The sequence below is a fragment of the Cyphomyrmex costatus genome, unplaced genomic scaffold, assembly GCF_001594065.2.
Source record: "Cyphomyrmex costatus isolate MS0001 unplaced genomic scaffold, Ccosl1.0 scaffold29, whole genome shotgun sequence".
NCBI lineage: Eukaryota > Metazoa > Arthropoda > Insecta > Hymenoptera > Formicidae > Cyphomyrmex > Cyphomyrmex costatus.
In genome coordinates this window covers 2,105,838-2,127,678 of record NW_017277017.1, presented here as the reverse complement: position 1 = coordinate 2,127,678, position 21,841 = coordinate 2,105,838, and the positions used below count along the sequence as shown (strand labels likewise).

The window sequence follows — 21,841 nt, the reverse complement described above, 5'->3', positions numbered from 1 at the left end:
GCTTCGTACAATGTCAAAACTTTATGCAGCACTGCTCATTACGCATGAATTTTTTAACATAATTATTTTTTTTCTTTTTTTTTTGATAGTTCAACGAAATTCTTTTTAAATAAATTTATATCTACCTAAATTTTTAGTACTTTAGTAAAATAATTTTTTCCATGTACGGAACATTCAGCGACGACATTACAAACGTACTAGTTACATATGCTAAAAGATTGTTACTGGATATATTATACAATTATTCCATTGCCAACTTTGACAGCTTTGGTATGATCGTATTAAAAATAAGATGGAAAAATTGAGCCAATCTTATTTTTACCATTCCTTATAAACGAGAAGTAACGCTATACAAAATCGATCTGATAATCTCGTCAGAAATCTATTATTGATTGCAATTCGAGATATATCTGTTTTTAGCGCGATCTTAAATTTTTTATTAATAATGGCATCTTTCTGAGGAATTATCATTAATCGTAAGCTTACTTTTATTTTCAGGTGGTATAGCGTCGTGCTTACGAAACTTTCGGACCGACTTCCTGGAGGAATGGCCGACGCCGGGCACCGGTCCTCACTTCGACATTTCAATGCAGTCGAATTTCACCGGGCTAGTGGGGAAGACGGTGCATCTCGTGTGCAAGGTGAAGAACTTGGGGAATCGAACGGTGAGCCATCGGAAAATCCATCGTCTGGTTCGTGACTAGAGGCGCTATATCTTAGCTCGAAGCGGACAGCGCGCTGGCCAGCTACCCCACGCCGCTGTTGAATAATTTAAGGGTAGGGCCGCACGAACGACCTTGCGACCCTTCCTCGCGATCGTAGCGGATACTTTAGCGGCGCGTCACGTCGTCAGATTTACCCGCTCGCTCGCTCGCTCGCCGTCAAGAGACTCGTTAAACGACTAATAGATCGATGGTCCACGAATAGAAAGTTAAAGTATCATCCAAATCATGTCAGAGGAAAAAAGTAACAAGTGCGAATTACTAAGATACGCGTAAAATACTAAGATAAGTAAAATATACAAAAAAATAATCTGGTAAGATTCTTTAATGAAAATCGTAATAAATGCAATTCCGTTTTATGAAGATTTTGGAGCATTTAACTAGTTGTTGAAATCGACTCTTAATATTTTAACCCGTATAAATTTATGTTATTGAGTACCTGAATGAAAAAGCTTCGAATGCTTCTAATTTATAATTTCGTGTGAATTTAGGTATATACTAAATACGTATGTAGATTCTTAAATGCGCGGCAAAATTTTTTCAGACTCCCGACGAAGGTAATATTTTTCGCAATATAAATTAATTATTTACAGATTTTTAATATGTCATTCATAGATTTTAATGTCATTCAACATTATTAAGATCCAAGATGCCGTGAGCTTCAAAATTGTTAGATTGTTAGTCAATTTAACTCGTGATAGTACTGCGATAGTTTATTAGAGTTTGCGTTGTAAGTCTGAAAAAATTTCAGCGCGCATTTAAGAATCTACATACGTATAGTGTATAAATTCATACAAAATTATAAATTAAAAACATTCAAGATTCAACTTGACCGGACGGCATGTTTTCATCGGTATTTAATTTAAACTTTCACAGTCCAATAAGATTTGATATTGTTATGTTATTGAGTTTTTCTTCTCACGAATTTTTATTTCTTACTGTTGTAATTGCAACTTGATATAATTACGACATTAATAACGAATAACATTGGCGCGCAATGCGAACAAATGCACGTTTATAAGGACACGATTCGCTTATAAAATATAAAATTGGTGTTCTTACACAGTGGAGTCCGTGGTGCAGTTCGTCCAACGTAAATGGGGCTATTAAATAAACATTACTGTTCCTTCATCGTGCACAGTGCCGGCGTCTCATGAAAAAGGCAGGCGATGTTAGCGTTTATGTTCCTGCATTATTAACCGCTCTTCTTATACAGTGAACAGAAGCGTTCTTTTTGTGCAACACGCGCGTCGACGAATTATATCGCTTTAAAAATTCCCCTCGTATAATTATTCTGATTGTGCCAGATGGTTTTGATATTTGAGCGTGTCATCACGTCACCGGCACTTCGTTCTTCGACATTACTTCTTGGTCGTTGTTCAAAAGGGATCATTGATGCCTTCTTGTTTTTACTGATGTATGCGATATAAGATCTGTTCGCGTTGTTTGAAATCCCCACAAATTTTTTAACTTAAAATAAAATAGATATATATATTGTATATAAAAGAAAAACGAAGAGATGCTAAGTGCAAAATATGTAAGCAACGCGATATAACAGACATATACACATGTGTTACATACATATGTATGTAAAACAAATTTTAAATAGGAAACCATCAATGGCGCCTTTGTACTTGTGATGAAATATCGCAATTCATTCGATCATCGAATGGCATTGCTGAATAAACGTATTGAGAACGTTAAGAATAAAGAATTGATCGCATAAGTACGAGATAGCATGACCACATACGATCAACCGATCGTAACTTCCTTAAGAACGCCGCTATACCACGAAACTAGTTTCGATAATCTTTGCGCTTCTGTAATCGCATATTTATTACATCTAAATTTCAGGTTTGCGTGTGCTCGTAACAAAGTTCTTGTAATTTTCAAATAATTACCCCATTATACTTTCTTCCTTCTAGAAATCAAACTGATAGTTTCTGTTTAAAGGTTGATCGTTTGCGATCAACTTTTATTGCGATTTCAGCAGATATGATTAATTTTATTGTTCAAATCACAGTACATTTTTATTTTCGTCGAAGTCGAAGTGTTTAACCTCTATTAAAAAAAAAAAATACAAATAGCTTGTGTGTGTGTGGAACATTCGTCATTCGAGTTTACAAAAGCCCTGTTACACGTCCATTCTTTCGAGCTTACTTTGTTGACGTGATCGGATCTTTTATGATATATGACGTTGCTATCATAAGCCCCCTCTGGAAGATCAATCACCACCGCTTGTGAACGCGAGAGTGCATCATTACTAGGTGTTTGCTCGGACCAAGAAGCTACTGCAAATACGTCTTACAATTAGATGATAATGATCACCTTCATTAGAAGACATCGTAATCTGTTTAGAGTGGCTTGAGAACGGCTTTTTTTCACAAGAGGTGGATCAACGTCATTATGCGGTCGATTTTGGCAATCTCCATTGTTCCGATAAAATATAATGAATTTAATGAATTTAATGAATAATAAGTTTTAATCGTTAATAATAAGAACTTAATAATTTTAAAATTAAATATATAAATAATGATGGAGAGTATAATATGAAGTTCTATAGCAGTCAATGCTGGTTATAAATGTGCGTATACAATTCATTGATAAAACAATTGCTTCATTATTACTTTTTTTTTACTTAATAGTTTAATATAAAATATTAAAATTGGGATTAAAATGATAAATTGTAAGTGAAAATTTTATATCGATAAAAATATATCGAATATGAGAAAGATTTTTATTTCTGATCAAAACGGATCTTGATGCTTGATAATATTCATTTACGTAATGCAAATTTATAAATATATTAGATTAATTTAAAAAGACTTAACGATTTTATTGGCTCATTGCCCTGTTTCTCTATATTAGTTGTTTATAAATATATTCTTTTTAGTTTTATAAATTGCATGCCGCGCGATTCAATTTATTGGGAGGGGGGACTTGAAACATAATCATAAATTGAAGAAATATACATTAAACGTAAATTTAATAACAATGTTAATAAGCGAAAGACTTTCATATAGAATTGTTTAAACATGTCTTCTTGAAAAACGATGTTCTCTTACTAATTATCGGTTATTGCGACAAATATGTAATATCTTCATATCTTGGTAATCGAATTAATAAGACTGTCGCACGGCATGAGATAAATCCAGGTTCAAATTTATAGTGATATTTTTTGCAATAAGTTCTTTGTGGTGTTTTAAATTGGTGTTTGATGTAATTTGTGATGTTATTATTAGCTTCAGTTTATATAATTGCGTTTCAATTTCGATAAATCAAATTGGCACGCAGTTTATGAAATTATAAAAACAGCGCTTACTATCTAGAAAATTTAGAATTTTTGGAGGATTCCTTTTCTATTCTTCAAAATTAGAAACTTTCATGTAATTTTATTGGAATTTTTAAAGAATTTTTTAGAATTTTACTTTTAAATTTAAATTCTGTCTTTTTCTGAAAACATTGTTTCTTTAATAACTTCTTATTGATATTGCAAAATGTTGACAATCAGCAGTAAGTGCATTCACATATTCGTGTATAATCACACATTCTTGTATCACACGCGAGTTTTTATTAAAAAATTCAGGTTGATAATACTGAGCAATACCCATTGTCAATAGAATGGAGTAGCTTACCGATATTACAATTATATAGCAATAAACTTTCTTTATAAACTTTTTTTATTATCCTATGGCTTTTGAATTTAGACTTTAAGTTAGATAAAATGATAGATATAGTCTCACAAAATTCCTGGTTTAATTTTCAGTATATAATTTATTTACGTTGTTTAATTCCAATTTATGTCAAAGCTACACTTAAAAAAATTCTCTAATTTTTTAGAATTTTGAACAAAAATATCTGAAAAATCCAGGAATTTTTAGGAAATTTTTTTACAAGATTTTAGTAAACACCCTGAAAAATATATAATATTTACAAATTTACATATCAACATTATTTAAGCATCATGATCCGCTTTGACTAAAAACTAGAAACCTTTTTTTTATTAAAGATTCATTTTTTTATATTAATCAGAAATATCATTGCATTCTCCTTTTTGTTTATTTTAACATTCAAATTAAATTTTTTATTAATATTTCAGCAGCAAATATATAAATGTATTTATTTAATACTTTTCAATATTTTTACATTATTTGATATTTTATTTTATATATTAATAAAAATGGAATATTAAATATTCTGACGCGATTTCTCGTTCAATTATTGCTGCATATCATTTCCTGCAGTTTATGCTACGTATACTTGTAGATAAATCCGTCGCTTTGAATCGATATATTCAGCAACGTCATAACAACGTAGCGAATCATTAACCGCGTGATTATCTTTTGCATTTCCAGATATCCATTTTGCGGCCTTCCGATAATAATTGGCGATCGTGCAGTTTATTCATTGCATAAATATGAGAACGGTTCGTAATCGCGCTCACACATCGAATACGCACGGTTTAAATGTCCACAATGGATTGTTGATTAACGACAGATTTGTCGAATGATACAAAAACTTGATAAACGAAGCGTAATCGTAAATACGGATTATGGCTCTCACGTTTGTGCCGTTCGATGATTACTCAATATTCCTATAATGATTGATGAATATTAATCCAAGTTTTCTCCGCTTTCTCCCAAATTTTTGAATCGTATATACAATTACGTGTTATCAACATGTAGCTCTGAATTACGGAATTAAACTGAATGGACAAATGTTCATTCCGTATAATTTCATAATTCAAGTAAACTGCAACATACGATACGTAGCGATAATTGAACGAGAGAACTTGTCAGAATATATAATGTTCCAAATTTATTAATTTTAAATAAAACATCAAATGTTTTGGTATTTTGGATGCCCAATTTATTCACCCAACAGCGACAAATATCATCGACATCAATATGCTGTGTGCATTATGCACTCTTGAAATATAAATGCAATGTTTCAAAAGTGTTACATTAATAATTGTAATTATTATAAATAAGAACACGCACGATAACAAACAGCAAATGATGCCCTTGTTTAATACAATATAAACAGCTTTGAAAAATTGACATTATTTTTTATTATTCCATGCAATTCTTTGACACTTAAGTCCCTTGAACTTTATGAGTCGCACATAGACCCAACCCTCTGCAGAAATTTTATCATTCAAGATGTGTATCACCGCGCGCTTTTACCTCATTTCGGTCGCGCTAAGCTAAATTACTGCTGTCACTACGTTCTAGATAAGTTTTTGTGCTTGTTTCCTGAAATAAAAGCTATGCTGTACCATTAAAGCACTTAGAATTATTAGAAAGTGTACCGCGCTTGTTGCTCTTTTTCTTGCTCTCTACGAAGATCGACGTATCCTATATCATAAAGGTTTTGGCCAATCATAATTTTCTCTTTTACTTTAAAGGAACTTGAGATTAAAAATCCGATGAAACATATAGAGAAAGCTATACATTTGCAGTGTTTTGTGATTATCAGCTTTAAAGTTCGCTGCATTAACGTTAATATTGTAAACCATTATTTATTCTGGACAAACTCCAAACGTTATCACATTATTAAATTATTACTGCCATATTAAAATATTAAATTAATGTAACATATATACAATGCAGTGGATAATAACCATTTATTAGTAACGAGACAGTTAATACATTTACATATGAATGATTGATATGTTCTCAATATATTCATAACTATGAAAACGGAGATGTTTTCTCTAATACAAAACAATATTTTCTTAAAATATATAGTTCTTATACTGCAATATGAATGCATGATCGTATTTTCTCTTTCCCTAATCATACAGTCGTATAATTATACAGAGAAATGCAGCGCCATGCATAGTATCGTGCACCATTGCTATGCGGAGGTTTCGGTTGAATTTCGCCAAACAATGCAACGATTAATGCCAATGGCACATACGCGTCATCTGGAGTACACGAGGGTTCGCGCAAGTGTCAGGGTTCGGTGCTGAGATGGGACAATACGAAATCTCGATCGTGACATAATATCTGCATCCCAATGTAGTCCACGTATAAGCGAATCTAGAAACGCGATCCAACTACGGTCTCCAACTACGTGGCTTTTAAACCCTTTATCACTTCGATGCGAAGCTCGAGTGGATTATGTAAACATGCGATATCGCATATATACAATATGTATAAATAGATAAAATATTCTTGACGAAACGAAAATATATTATCTATCAAACATATGTAATTAATCTTTTTTTTTTAGTTTAAATTGCATTTTTACGCTTTGCAGCATACTTTACACAGCTAATAATCTAATTTTTAATTTTAATTAAATATATTATAATTTTCAGTATGAAAAAACTTTTACTTTATTATGAATTATTTACAGTTTTCAATCTTGTATAAAGCGTTTGACTCTATTTGGGTCGCTCGAGTTAGGAAATGTAATCCCTCCATTTTGCAAAAGCCGCCCTTTAAAGCTGCATGAAGATGGAGAATTCAGTTGAATCCAGATATGTACTGAAACGATCGCGACCGAGAACCCCCTCACAGCACCAGAATCTGTAGAATCGATTTCAATAGCCAGCTACCAAAAGCCGATTTTGCATTCGCACAGCGTGTTAGGTGTACGCGGCACGACAGTTGCGAGGCCTCTGTTTTCCACGTCCCGTTCTTCAGCGCCAGCAACCCCATCGCTTCGTCAGGATGGATAGATTTTGTTTGGCTTTCAGCCGGCAACGCTAATGCCAATAACACGGTCGTGTCATCTCGAGAGCTCCAGCTGGCGCAGGTGCCGGATGCAGGACGAACCAGGACAAAACGAATCTCTCCATGGCAACGTCACTCCCGTCGAGAGGACGTCAACCCGCGATCAGTTAATACATCGAAGTTTCCGTAAAATGATCCGAAAAGCGCGCGGTGTACGCTCAACCTGTCCGATCACACCGAATACTTTCTCTCTTCCAAACTAAAAAAAAAATTGTATTATTATTTATGGTACTTTAGACTTCTACTCAATTTTATCATAATATAATATTATGTAATTAGAAGATTTTTTTAAATTACTTATACAGTTTTATATTTATTTACCTCAATAACCATTAGAAATACGTTGCTTTTCTAACTTGATGAAAAAATGCTTCTAACAATAAGTTTAGCCCATTTTGTTGGCCTCGAATTTCGAATTAAACTTATGCTAAATGATGCTAGATGATGGAGATCAAAAAATTATTTTGACTAATTTTAGTCAAAATCCCATTGTTATTAAGAAAATAATAATTTTTTTTGTATACTTGAATAACATTAGAAATATTAGGAATTTAACTATTTTAATTTCTCGCATCTCCAAAACTACCTGTATATTCAACTTAAATTTATTTTTGGATTAATGTTCCATCATATAGCATCGTTTGGCATACAATTCGATTTGAAAGGGGGCTACATAGGTTAAAGAACTTATGTTTTGTGTGTGTATGTGTGTAAGAGGAGGGGTCATTTTATTCGTCTCGATAAGTTATATTTAGATAAATCCCAAAATGTCCACTCTTTAAGGGCCGATTGTTCTATCTTTTGATAAAGTTACCTGTTAGGTAAGTAACACGATTACTCAATCACGTGCGCGGATTGCCAGATTTACCTAACAGGTAAACTTTACCGAAAGATGGAACAATCGGCCCTAAGTGACAAAAAATTTTCACGCAGGCAAAAAATGGAATATCGCCAATATATTTTTTATAAAATATCCCCGTCTCAATCATTCATAAGAAATAAAATTGCGAAACAAAATAAGATTTTGATGGTTTTCGTATTTAGTTCGATCAATTTCACCGTAACAATGGAGATAATTTTATATCCGGAATTAAAGGACGGAAGTTAATTATTTTGCTAGCGTTTAGTTTATCCAATATATATTTTATGAACATGATAGAGCGACAAGTTTGAAATTTCAATCGGCAATTCATTAAACTTTTCATCGACACGTAATATTATTATACATATTTTCGAAAATTTTATCAAATTAAAAATTAAGCAATAATAAAAGATGTGCAAGCACTCATTTATGTAACGATTACTTTGTGTAATTAGTAAAATTATTTATGTACCTGTAATAATTTCATAAAAACGAGATACTTCTCATTGAGCCAATTCGTGTTACAGTGAATGAAAACTTTCGGACTTTTCAAACTATTGGATGAAAATATCAATAATGAATAAAACAAATTATTTCGCGAATATTAGTCGTTGCGCGATATTCGCCAATATCTAAAGTTAATTAGGGTCAATTAAATGTAAATGTTACCGGAGAATGCAGTCGATGAAATTCTTTTTTGCATCTATTATTAGTTCACGTTTTTTTGCATGTCAATGCGATAGAATTAATATATATTGTTGAGAAAATTGGAACTCTGATGAGATTTACGTGCACTTAAATTGTAATCTCTATAGAGATTTGGTTAAATTTCACTTATTCCTTTCAGGCTGCGATACATTATTGCAGGTTTAGATAATAAAAATTCAACAGTAGCAACGATATTAAACAAATAAATAAGCTCTCGATTTATTCATTAAGCAATGTATTATGCAAACCGCAGGCAACGCTGTAGAATAGATAAATATATCATAGAGCAGTAACGCGCCTGATATTGACAGTCCATCTATGGCATGTACACAGGTACATTATTTCCTCACATGGCCGTGGCCTATATACATGCATCACTTGCTTTGATCCTCGATAACATAAAATTCGTGCATTTCGATACGCCATATTACAAGATTAATAAGTTTTCCCTCTATACTTTTATATTATATTTTTTAAGTTGCATTCATGTATAAATATATCTTAAACATCTCATTATCATAGTTGAACTGTTTATGAAGACAACAACTTGTATCGCTATCAATTGTATACGAAAAAATTGTTATATTAAGGCTGCTATTCACTGTTGTATTCAAATTGTGACATCAGAAATAAGAAAGTACAGAATAAAAATTTTTGCAAATTATGTTTAAAATTATTTTTAATAAAATTTTAATAACATTTTCAATCGATAGACTTACATATAAAACACATCGTATATGTGAAAATTATTTTCTTGTTTCAGAGAGAAATTGATATTAAATCATATTTGTTTCTATATATTATTAATTTGATAATTTGACGTAGCTGTAAACATAGCTCATTTTGTTTTTAATTACTAATTTATTTTCAAGTATATATGCAATTATTCATTAATTAATGAAACAAAAGAAGAATTTTCGGTATATTTTAAAATTGATTCTATCAATTATATAAGATTCTATCATTTATAATTATTGTTTTATTAAAATATATTTCTATATTAATATATCTGCAAAAATTTGTATTGTCTATTTTCCCGTTTCCGATATTATAATAAAAGATAGTAATAGTGAGCAAACTGGAATCCTTTAACAGCATCGGTTTAATTAAAAATAATTTTGGGTATGTTAAGTTAGCACTCCAACTATAGTACTCAGGAATTCTGATTAGAGTTCCCACTTCTTTTTAACGAGACGAAGAGTTCCCTATAGTTAATAACAAGAGTTCCGCTCAATAAACATTTTTTTTACATTTTTTGGGTGCTAACTTTTTATCGAATTTCGAGGTGGAATAGTTCTGAGCGGCTTAATAGCTTCAATTTGCGATTGCCTAGAGTTCCTGATATGTAAAAAAAAGTTTCGAATATTAAAAAAAAAATTAAAAATTTTTGAAAAATTAATTTTTAGATACAATAGTTCTGATGATAATTTCTGCTTCTTTTTGACGATACGAAGAGTTCTCTATGACTTTTAATGCCATATGCGCTTAATAATCATTTTTTAATAATCATCATATCTTAAAAAAGGCGTGTAGACGTTTTTTTGAAGCCTCTATTCGTTGAGGCAGTTAAAGTAATCCGAAAATGGTGAATTTTGGTAACAAGGAATTTTCGGGGAAACTCTTTTAAAAACATGGTAAAAATTATGATAATTAAAAAAGACTTATCTAATATGGCGGACGGACAATATGCGAAAATCTTAAAGGTTTTCCGATTTCGGCGAAATTTGGATTAAGGGGGCTTACGCGGACGCTGATTTCGAATCCGTGATCAAAATTAGGAAATTCCAAATGGTTAATCCAAAATGGCGGACGAAAGTGTTGCGAAATACATAATAATTTAAAAATTTCAGCGAAATTAGGTAAATGGGGGTTACCGCGAACGCTGATTTTGATTCCGTGTTCCAAATTTTTAAATTCAATATGGCAGACGGAAATGTTGCGGAAATCAATAAGATTTTCCGAATATAACGAATTTAATAAGACGCAAAGAAATGTAATTATAATTTAAAGCTTAATCGACTATGCTTTGGTGTAAATTTTGTAAGAGAAAATTATATGGTCGTTCGAAAAAAAAAGAATCGCGCGCGTAGCGCTCTGTGAAGTTGGCACCCCTAAATGCGAATATTGGTAATATCATTATTGCATTCGTTTGTCCACTGTTTGTCCACGTTTGTCCACCCGTTATTTTCTTTGGTCCACCCCGCAAAAAAAGGTTATACACAAAAAAAAATTGTAACATCCCCAAGTGATAATTTTTCATAATTATGTACGGGTATCGTTTGTCCACAACGCGCACGTGATTGTCCACCCATTATTTTCATTTGTCCACCCTATTTTTATTATATTTTTCGTAATAATGTAAAATAATCACTTGGGGGTGTTACAATTTTTTTTATGCATAACTTTTTTTTGGAGGGTGGACAAATGAAAATAACGGGTGGACAAACGTGGACAAACAGTGGACAAACGAATGCAATAATGATTTTACCAATATTCGCATTTAAGGTGCCAACTTCACAAAGCAGTTCTATAAAGTTGGAATCTGTAAATGCGAATATTGGTAATATCATTATTACATTCGTTTGTCCACTGTTTGTCCACGTTTGTCCATCCGTTATTTTCATTGATCCACCCTCCTAAAAAAAGTTATGCCCAAAAAAAAATTGTAACACCCCCAAGTGATTATTTTACACTATTACAAAAAATATAATAAACATAGGGTGGACAAACGAAAATAACGGGTGGACAAACAGTGGACAAACGAATGCAATAATGATTTTACCAATATTCGCATTTAGGGGTGCCAACTTCATAAAGCAGCTCTGTAAAGTTGGAATCTGTAAATGCGAATATTGGTAATATCATTATTACATTGGTTTGTCCACTGTTTGTCCACGTAAGTCAAAATTTGCCTCTCGTATTTAAGAGTGCAAATTTTTCACTTTTATTCAATATAGTCGCATGCAGTATTTTAACTTTTTAGGAGTAAGATTTTACTCCAAGAAATTTAGAGAGCAGAATAATTCTGCAAATAAAACTTTTTTTCATGTATCTATAGAAACATAGTAGTGTACTAAGAATGACATATGATATCTTTTTTGCAGGTTTCCTGGGTGAGGCACCGGGATATACATTTGTTAACAGTTGGTCGTTATACCTATACCAGTGATCAACGTTTCGAGGCACTACACTCTCCTCATACAGAGGACTGGACCTTGAGGATACGATATCCTCAGCGTAAGGATTCCGGGATTTATGAGTGCCAAATATCTACAACCCCGCCCATCGGCCACCCTGTGTATTTAACGATAGTCGGTGAGCGAATAATTAACTTTATATTACATTAAGTTTTCATTTCTCGGAAGTACGAAAAGAAATGAAATCCGAGAAGTGACTGACTACCTATATCCAATACAGATATCATGTCAACATTATATCCGCTAACGATCTCATTTACAAAACTTTTGAATTTCTAATTTCCTTCAAGTTTTCACTTTGGTGATGAAACTTCGAAGTCGTACTTTACTTTCATTGAGAAACGTATTTATTTGAAGCGATATAAATTTCCTAGTAACATCATGAGTTTGACTCAAACATTCCACTGGATGCAATATAACTTTAAAAGTTTTCCACTAGTTGAAGAAAGTGCAAAGCCGTACCTTCTATAGTCAGCTTGTGTATAATATAACCATCGTTTAATTAACAGCTACATGCAGAAGAGGAATTTCCATTCATAATTAATCTTGAATTGTAGAAAGCATACTGCCGTTCATAAATTCGGTAACGCTTGCGATTTTCAATATAATATGTATAATAATATGTATAATATTTTCAATATGTATATCTATAAAATTGAAATTTTTTTGTATCTTTCATAAGAGTTAAATGTGTGTGTATCTGGAATTAAAATCCTTTATCTCCGATTATCCGTACGTAAAAATTCAATTGAAAAGCGATATGTTTCAACTTGTACATTAAAAATTTCTTTAATCAATTTCCACACTTAAGATAGGATCACACGATGCTCGTTTCTTGAATGATATGCATACATGCAGTTATGCCTGCTCTAATGCACACTAGAATACGTTCATGCATTGAGTGATGCATACTGACATCCATGATTTCTGTAAATAATTTTTATGCATGATTTCAAGCTTGTTTCCTTGCATGCATCAATCAAGAGATTGAAAATGATCACGTAATCGGGCAAACGATCGACAGCATCTTTCGAATAGAAACAATTGCTAATTTCGTAGCTATCTGTCAAACGTCAGATTTCAAGCTAATAAATGTCATGGAATAAAGACCAAATAATAGTATTAATAAAGGAGTATAAAAACTGTAACGATGCCCCCGCAGTGCATCGTTCCGATCAGATACCGGCCGTTAAGAGCGTAAGATATCTGCACTTTTTTTCGCAATCCGAGAATAACCATCGCCAATAGTAGCAACCGCCGATACGACCGAGCACGGCCGATGGACGATGGACGTCCCCCTCCGCGAGAATCGTCGACTGCCGAACGCGACCGAACCGAGACGGAACAGAATGAGCGGGAGTAACAATCCGTATAAAAATACGCGATTGTTGCTACCGTCTCTCAATTCCATCCAGCTCCGAGCTCCGACAGAATCAGATATATCCATAGATCTTATTCAGTGACTCGATAAGAAAAGGGGGCAGAGAGTTTTCTTAGCGTTTTCTCTTGGCTGCACTATCGCCCACCAGTGCAACATTAGGACAGTGCAGCGCGTTTCTTTGGTGATGCAAACTCATTCAGTGTAATTCGTGTTTCCGTAGCTATAGTGTAGGGCAAATTTTATGCACGAAGTGGGATTTTGCTACACGATCTCAAAAGGACGGTGTAGAGCCAGTGTAAACCGGTATACATACCGCTCTGTTACGATATATATGAACCACATAATTCCGAAGAGCAGTCCGCGCGAATGTGTGTGTCAGATTGTTATAAAACGAACCTACATTATATACTATTGAAAATCCAAATCACAATAAGCATTTACGCAATGAAGCTCTAAAACGTAAATAATGAAGTACAAAAAGTACATTTTTTAGCTGAAAATCTGACGTTTGACAGATAGCTACGAAATTAGCACAATTGTTTCTATTCTGAAGATGATGTCTGCCCGATTACGTGACCATTTTCAATCTTCTGATTGGTGCATGCAAGGAAACAAACTTGAAATCATGCATAAAAATCGTGTACAGAAATCATGGATGCACCGCTCAATGCATGAACGTATTCTAGCATGCATCAGAGCAGGCATGACTGCATGCATGCATATTATTACAAGAAAACGAGCACGTGTGATTCCATCTTTAAATTATTTAACATTTAAAAAATATACATTTTGCATTAAATTTTTGCTATAAATTCGTGATTTTCTGACCTTGACAGATAAATATAAAAGAATATATATAGGGTGCGTTCTGAACTTCACGCATTTATATATTCAAGTAAAGAGAGTGATATGAGATATCTTATATCCTTGAAGATATATCGTTAATGACCACCAGATACTTCGAAGGTTGAGAGGATCTTCAACACGACTTGACCTAAAAGTTCACTCCACGGTACATCAGTTGAGGGTTCAGCGATAAAAATATTGAATATAATAAAATTATACGATAAAAATCATCGTATTACTTAAGTGATCCATTCGCACGATCATCAAATAGCTACAGATGAGTGATCAACTGTTCAAATTAGGCAGAATAGTTCTAAATTGCAACTGTCAAATTAGGCAGAATAGTTCTAAATTGCGACTTTACGACGTGTCCCACATTTTGTCTCAAGTTAAGGACATTGTAAATTGTCCCTCTTTTAAGTGTGAAATTAATGAATGTAAAATAAGTAAAAATAATAAGAATGTGAAATATAACTTTTAATTAATATGCAAAGAATTTTATAATCTTTTATTTAAAAATCTGGATATTATTTATAAAATGCATTCAATAAAATTATAATTTAAAAAAATAAAAAGTGATCTCGTGACTTGATGTAACTTTGTTGTGATCTCATGTGACGTTATGTATATTATAAGTGTTATTTAAAAATACAATAATATGATAATATAACAATTAATATTGAATTTTTTAAATTTCCCCTTCTTTGTTTTTTTAAGAAGTTGGTCATTTTATACTACGGACTATACCACTAAAATCGTTTCGTCCTTCTTTGTTTCAGAACCGGTAACTGTTATAATCGGAGCGCCGGACCTCTTCGTCAATAAGGGCAGCACCATCAATTTGACGTGCGTCGTAAAATACGCTCCCGAACCACCTCCTACGATGACCTGGAGTCATAACACGGAAGTGAGTGTTATTTATTTACTTTCGCAAATAAATTAATGAAAGATAATAGTCCGTAGGAGCAAAAAATCTTTGTAACAATTTTGAGTTTTGAATTCGTTTAAAATTTGTGATAAAACTTTTTTATAATAAGATTTAATTAAAGTTTTAATTTTAAAAAATTGGGCTCGCGATTTAATTTTAAGTATATTTTGCTTTACTCATCTTGTATAAAATAAACGAGTAATAAGTTCAATAACATGTGTTTCTGTAATTACGGATTACAGTTTTATAATTTTCGCACAATAGTCTTGCGGACCGGAATTTCTAACCGTGACTCGATGTTCCATCTGCGATTTTCCTGTCCGTAATTTATCTCGCGACGAGTTGCATAACGACGCTCTTTGCCGCGTCGGGCAACAATAGACATACATGATTAATATGGTCTGTCGGTGCGTATTTTCTTCGCGATGGGAAAATACATTTTGTGCTTTTAATACCACTTTGTGCAACAAAAGTTATTGTAAACGCGCATTTCACGGGGCACAAAGAGCACATTACACCACGGAACCCATTAATATTGACGAACTCTTTAGAATAATTTTACGCGACGTAAAATACGTAACATTCGCGGCGTCGCGCGTCCGCGTTTTATTCACGATGACGAGATAATTTTAAATTCTCCTCTGTGGGCCGATATTTGTAATTCCACGTTTGGTATCGGCCGAGCGGAAATTATTCTGCGCGCGTTAATGAGACGCTCATATGTGTACGCATGATTTGTAGTAAAAACTAGCAAACTATCGATAAAAAAGGAGGGGTAGACAGTAATTTCTCGGCTGATTGCCGATACATCGGTATGCCATCGGTCGCTGGAGATACGCGCTGCACTCACTCGGCTACGTGCTTTTACTAGAATAAAACAGCAGGTAACACAATTTTCGCAAGGTACTATCGCGCACGTTGATCAAAGTGAAACGCGAAATAGAAGACTGGTCGCTGGCACAGCCGTACGCGGCAGCCAAGGAAATTATTTTCCGATTAATCCTTCGTGGTTTTCGATTCGCGGATAATCATTTATTCTGTAAAGCGATACATACATTACACACGGCGAAACGATTCTGCCATCGTATGAGATATGGGACGAGTTAACTTTTTTTTCTCAAAGATAAGAGAAATGAAAAGCACTGGAAGAAAAGCGAAAGAGGAAAGGCGAAGGATAGTTTTCCATTCTATACAGGGGCGTGCCGTTACGCGTGTTTATTCTCAAAGAGAATACGAAAGAAACGTATATACGCGCGTTTCCTGCTATTCTTTGTCTTGTACCTCATGGGGAGGTATCTTTTATCTTCCGCCAAAGGGGCGTCATTGCGTTGTCGGGAAAAGCGAGGATTCCAGAAAAATGTAAGAAAACAGGCGCGCGCGGCGTCTTCGAAAGAACGATTGCGGATAAAATGCATACGGCGTCGCGTCTACATGTTCGATATTAGAGGATGCAAATCACAAAAGAGTTAGCCTTTATTTCCGGTATTATTAGACCGGTATTATTAGTTTCCCAAAGCCTATCATTATGTCATGGAGCACGAGCCCTTAGAAACTTTCAATAGTGTAACGTTCGGATAGATACTATCTCAGTTCCGATATATATAATCATGACATAGAGAAAGCTTCAGCTATTAATTTAATTTCTCATAAATTTATATGTATATCAGTAATTTAAAGAAGGCTTTTTAATGAAGGGAGTTTAATTCAGGGAAAAAATAGAGAGATAAAGAGAGAGAACAGAATCTTTATTTATTATGCGTTCTGAAGAGATCATATGTCTTCTCAAGTACTAAACATAATACCTCCATTCCATTTCACTCGGCGCTACAGCTCGGGGTGAGCTCGGAGGCTTCCATGTGGTTCCGTATAAGGAGCTCCGCAGAATAAAAGGAACAGAGAATAAGAATTTCAACCTATCAGAAATCATGTACTATGGCATACACACTGTTTATTCCACAGTATATGATTTCTGATAGGTTGAAATTCTTATTCTCTGTTCTCTGTTCCCTGTTTCTTTTATTCTGCGGAGCCCCTAACGTCTTATTTTACGAAATAAGGTTGTTAAACCTTACGTCCAATCCTCCTTAGAAGCGACTTGCAGTTTAAGGCTGGAACGGCGCATAGATCTCTTAATCATCAGATGGAGTCATTTTCGAATGCTTACACGCGAAAAATCGCAAGTGGAATTAAACTCGGATCTACAGATCACGAGTCGATCGAACCGAGCGATAAGCCACTCGACGCCCAAGCATAATACTTACATAGTTATGATAAATTAGTAACATCATGACAAGATACAGAACAGAAGTTTTTTAAAGTGAGAAATAAGTAAAAGTAAAGTTATAAAAAGAAAAATATATATGAGATGTAGTTGTATAGTGTATGTAATTAGAAATCTTCAAAGGAAGTAACACGTTATATATATATCACATTTTATTACTTCTTTTGATAACAACCGTTACTTTTATGAAGTAACATTTCTAACCCTGAAAATCTTTATAAAGTATTATAAATAAATGGTGAGACAGACAGACAGACAGACAAATAGATAGAGATAGAGAGAAGGGAGGAGAAGAAGAAACAGAGAAAAGGGGGTGGAGGGAAATAAAATACACATTTATGTATATTTATAATATATATAAGTAAACTATTTATATATTTTCTAATTAATTAATTCTTCTTTATTATTAATTTAATCACATAATCATTTTGCATTGAATAATATTGTTATTATTGCGAGCATTCGATTATATTACGTATGTTAATTTGATGTCCTTTCGTTATTGGTATATATATATATATATATATATATATATATATATATATATATATGTATATATTCTGTTTTCAATTAATTGCGAATACATCGTGCATATAATTTCATCGTTTAATAAAAAAATTCAAGTTTATTATAATTATATCCAGGTTATCAATTTTGATTCGCCACGTGGCGGAATCAGTCTTGTCACGGAAAAGGGGCCCGAAACAACGAGTCGTTTGATGATTCAGAAAGCTATGCCGGGCGACTCCGGGATCTATCGGTGCGAACCGAGCAACGCGAATCCTAGCAGCATAAAGGTGCACGTTGTAAACGGTGAGTTGAAATGTCCTACTCTGTAGATATATATTATAAATCTATTTTCATACATTATGAATCGCGTTATAAAATAATTGTTTTGACGAATCTTTATTTCACTTGTATTTTGCCACCCATTTCTTTTTCAATTTTTCATGATCCTCGTCAACGCAAAATTTTTTTTTAATTTTTGATCAAGATTTCGCGGTTTACCGGAAAACTGGAAAAAAATTCGAGCTTCAAGCGGCTTTACCACAATTACAATGAATCGACAGAAATAGTGCCCGCCGCATCTCGCGACGAGAGAACTCGTGGAGAGCTGCGCGAAAGTAACGTTGATTGACTTTTCTGTAAATATTGCAAACTCCGAATCTATCTGGCAAGTCGCGCGTTAAGCTTGAAATCGATGGTTACGGCCAGTCGATTGCTCGGGCGCGGAACACCGCGGATAGATCTCTCATACATGCGTTGCAAAATGCAGCGGATTTCAAAATCTTGTTTTTTTTCGTCTCCCTTTCTCTCGTCGAACGCAACGCGCTCTCGATGCGTCGATTCGCGATGACAAAGCAATGACAAAGCCTGATTTTCACGCGAAATCTCACGCAATTTCCGAATGCGTCCAGTTACGAGCAAAATAAAATCAAACGAAAGCGGATTGTATCGTCCGTTCTAAAAGAAGGAGCTTTTTTTCGTAACTCGATATATTTTTGAAGCCGGTGGAATTTACGAGTTTTGCCTCTCATGCTGAAGCAATCAAATTTAAAGCTTACCATGTGCACGTAAGTTTGTGTAAATTTTTTCGTTGTCTTTACATATTATTACATCTTTATCCATGATCAAATTCATTACTTTGTTTAAACAATTTTAAGATACTTGAAAAAAATACTTTAACAAAATTTGTAACGTAGATGTGAGGAAATTAAGCAGATATTAAGAAATTTTTTTATCTTGATTATTAAATAGTGCAACACAGCAAACTACTTACTTTATAATTTCGCTGTATTGATCCATCCGTCCATTTGTTTATTTATCCGTTCGATTATTAATGTATAAGGTTTCTCAGAAACGGTTTAACCTTTTCAAACTGTCTTTTTGGCAATAGATATTTAAGGATCTTAGGCAAAGTATAGATCAAATCAATTGAATGAAATCAAAGGTCAAGAAGAATAAAAATTTTCAATAATATTGTACATAACAAACGGTTTAACTTTTTCAAATTATGTCATGATTCGATATTTTTAATGAAAATCTTTCAAATGCAAGTTTTCCGCTGCATTATTTACATTCTTTGTAAAAATCATTTGATTGATTGAATTATTGACGTGTACGAAAATATCTTGAAACATATTTACCAATTATGAAAAAATCTGTAATTGTTTTTTTTTACTCATAACATATGATGAACGAATTGATGCATAATCAGACAAAACCAATATATCAAATTACAAATTTGAAGCGTGTTGTCTAGAACAACAGCTGACAGTTTGGCCGGATGAAACGGTCCATCCATGTGTATCGATATCTACACAAAAGGAAGATATGTTATCGTCATCATGTATGCGTTAGCATCATTTATCTGCAATACTGCTCTTGCATACGTCATGCACAGTTTTTTTACAAATTTCAACACGACGCATTTCTATAGGAATATTTTTGTGTGTAACAACATTTTTGTTCCTGTGGAAAAAGTAGAACAAACCGATGAGCACGCGATGTACGTACAAAAGCCAAAGTTAATGTTCATTTGTTAATATCTTGCTCTTTTTGCTGCTCCTATATGTAATTTACCAGAAAACGTTTAAATTCGTTTTGTATCGGCAATTTCAATTTAGCTTGTCGTCTAAACTGATTAAACGTCCGGTGCATTATTAGTTTCAGACTTGCGAGGAATCTGTATCGGTTTTCGATTGAGTTGGTATTTACTAATTTCTGGGACACAGAGAAACAGGGACAACTACTTAAGTTTTATTATATAATAATATTGCAAGATTGTGACAATACGCGTAGAGTCCATTTTCACGAATCTTCAAAATAATATGCAAATGAAATTAGATAAAGTGTAAAATAATAACTTCTATAAGGTGTATCTCTTTTTATTTCGTATATTTTATACGGAATATAATCCTATGTTCTATCTACTTAATTTATCCTAATTTAAAAACTGAGCACCGATGTGAATAATATGGATTATGTATATTTTTTTTATAGTACACATGACAAAATCGTATTAAAACGTATATAATCCGTTTATAATCCGTTCGTAGATTACCGTATCGAATCGATGAAAATTTCTGTTACAGAGGAACATCCAGCCGCGATGCATCACGGGGAAAGCGGAAGCTCCTCGTACAGCAAGACACGGCCGATTTGTTTTATAATTTTAGTAATAGCTAATATAATGTTTATATAAGGCGAGAAGTACGGAAACACACTTACCCAGACACACACGAGAAGCGCGATTGCTGAGAATCGCGGTTTGCCTATTTAACGTCGTTAACGTTTCTTGGATAATATTTGTGCAGGGTAAAACCGAACATTACCGTTTACATTTAAAAGAAAAGACAAAAACGAACTTCCGTGACCAAAAGGATTTTCAAATATCAGCACGGCACAATAATCGGTAAGAGCGTAGTATTTTGTTAACATATATCATCAAGAACAAATAACTTACGACGTCAAAATTTATTGTATTATTTGTAAATAAATTTATTGTATGTACATATCAATAAAACAATTGTCTTTATCTGGATCATCTGGTTCTTGGGGTTCGTCAGGCTATCGAGCCGTCATAAACTTCTACCAAAGTGAGGCTAATTTTGAACCAATTTGCTAAAGCAAATAATGACTTTGTGTTAATTTAGACTTTCCGATAATAATGTTCAAACTTTTTATTTTTCGTATTACGATATTTGTATGTAAATTTGCTTAGTAAGTAGATTTTCTGGTGTTCACTTGGAAAGTATAGATGTAAGACCGTTGTTGACAAGATTATGCATCGTGTTGCAAATTCCTCGCAAAAGTACTCCGTCAATCACCGCGACCAAGGAAGTTTAGTTCGTTATGTTTTCGAGAGAAAGTTTACATCACTATATCCAATAGAGCAACCAGCACATCTCTTCAAGACATGCGCTTTTCCTCGGAGACGCGGAAAGAAGAGATGCCAACACGCGCGGACATCGCCTCACTAATGACAACATTAATTACACAGCGTTATCTCACGCTCGTTAATTACGGCGTGGTGCTAAATTTACTGTAAAAAAATACGGACGCGTAAATTTCGCGTTCAATCGCGCGGTAGTGCCCTCGATTAATCAGAAAACGAAGGTCTTCTGCAACTTCTTTTCACCACTTTAAACTATCTCTTTTATCAATTTCGAC

The 21,841-nt window shown here is 33.5% G+C and overlaps 1 protein-coding gene across 1 annotated transcript in view; it reads left to right on the top strand.

Annotated features, from left to right (window-relative positions):
- The window catches only part of LOC108775184 (netrin receptor DCC), a 32,408-nt gene extending 11,297 nt beyond the window's left edge, over positions 1–21,111 (top strand). Inside the window, exons 2-6 of the mRNA XM_018541471.1 lie at positions 499–665; positions 12,140–12,350; positions 15,239–15,366; positions 18,313–18,481; positions 20,764–21,111. Coding sequence (XP_018396973.1) covers positions 499–665; positions 12,140–12,350; positions 15,239–15,366; positions 18,313–18,481; positions 20,764–20,873 — 785 coding nt within the window. The 3' untranslated portion in view covers positions 20,874–21,111. The remainder of the gene's footprint in view (positions 1–498; positions 666–12,139; positions 12,351–15,238; positions 15,367–18,312; positions 18,482–20,763) is intronic.
- The last annotated feature ends 730 nt before the right edge of the window (positions 21,112–21,841 follow it).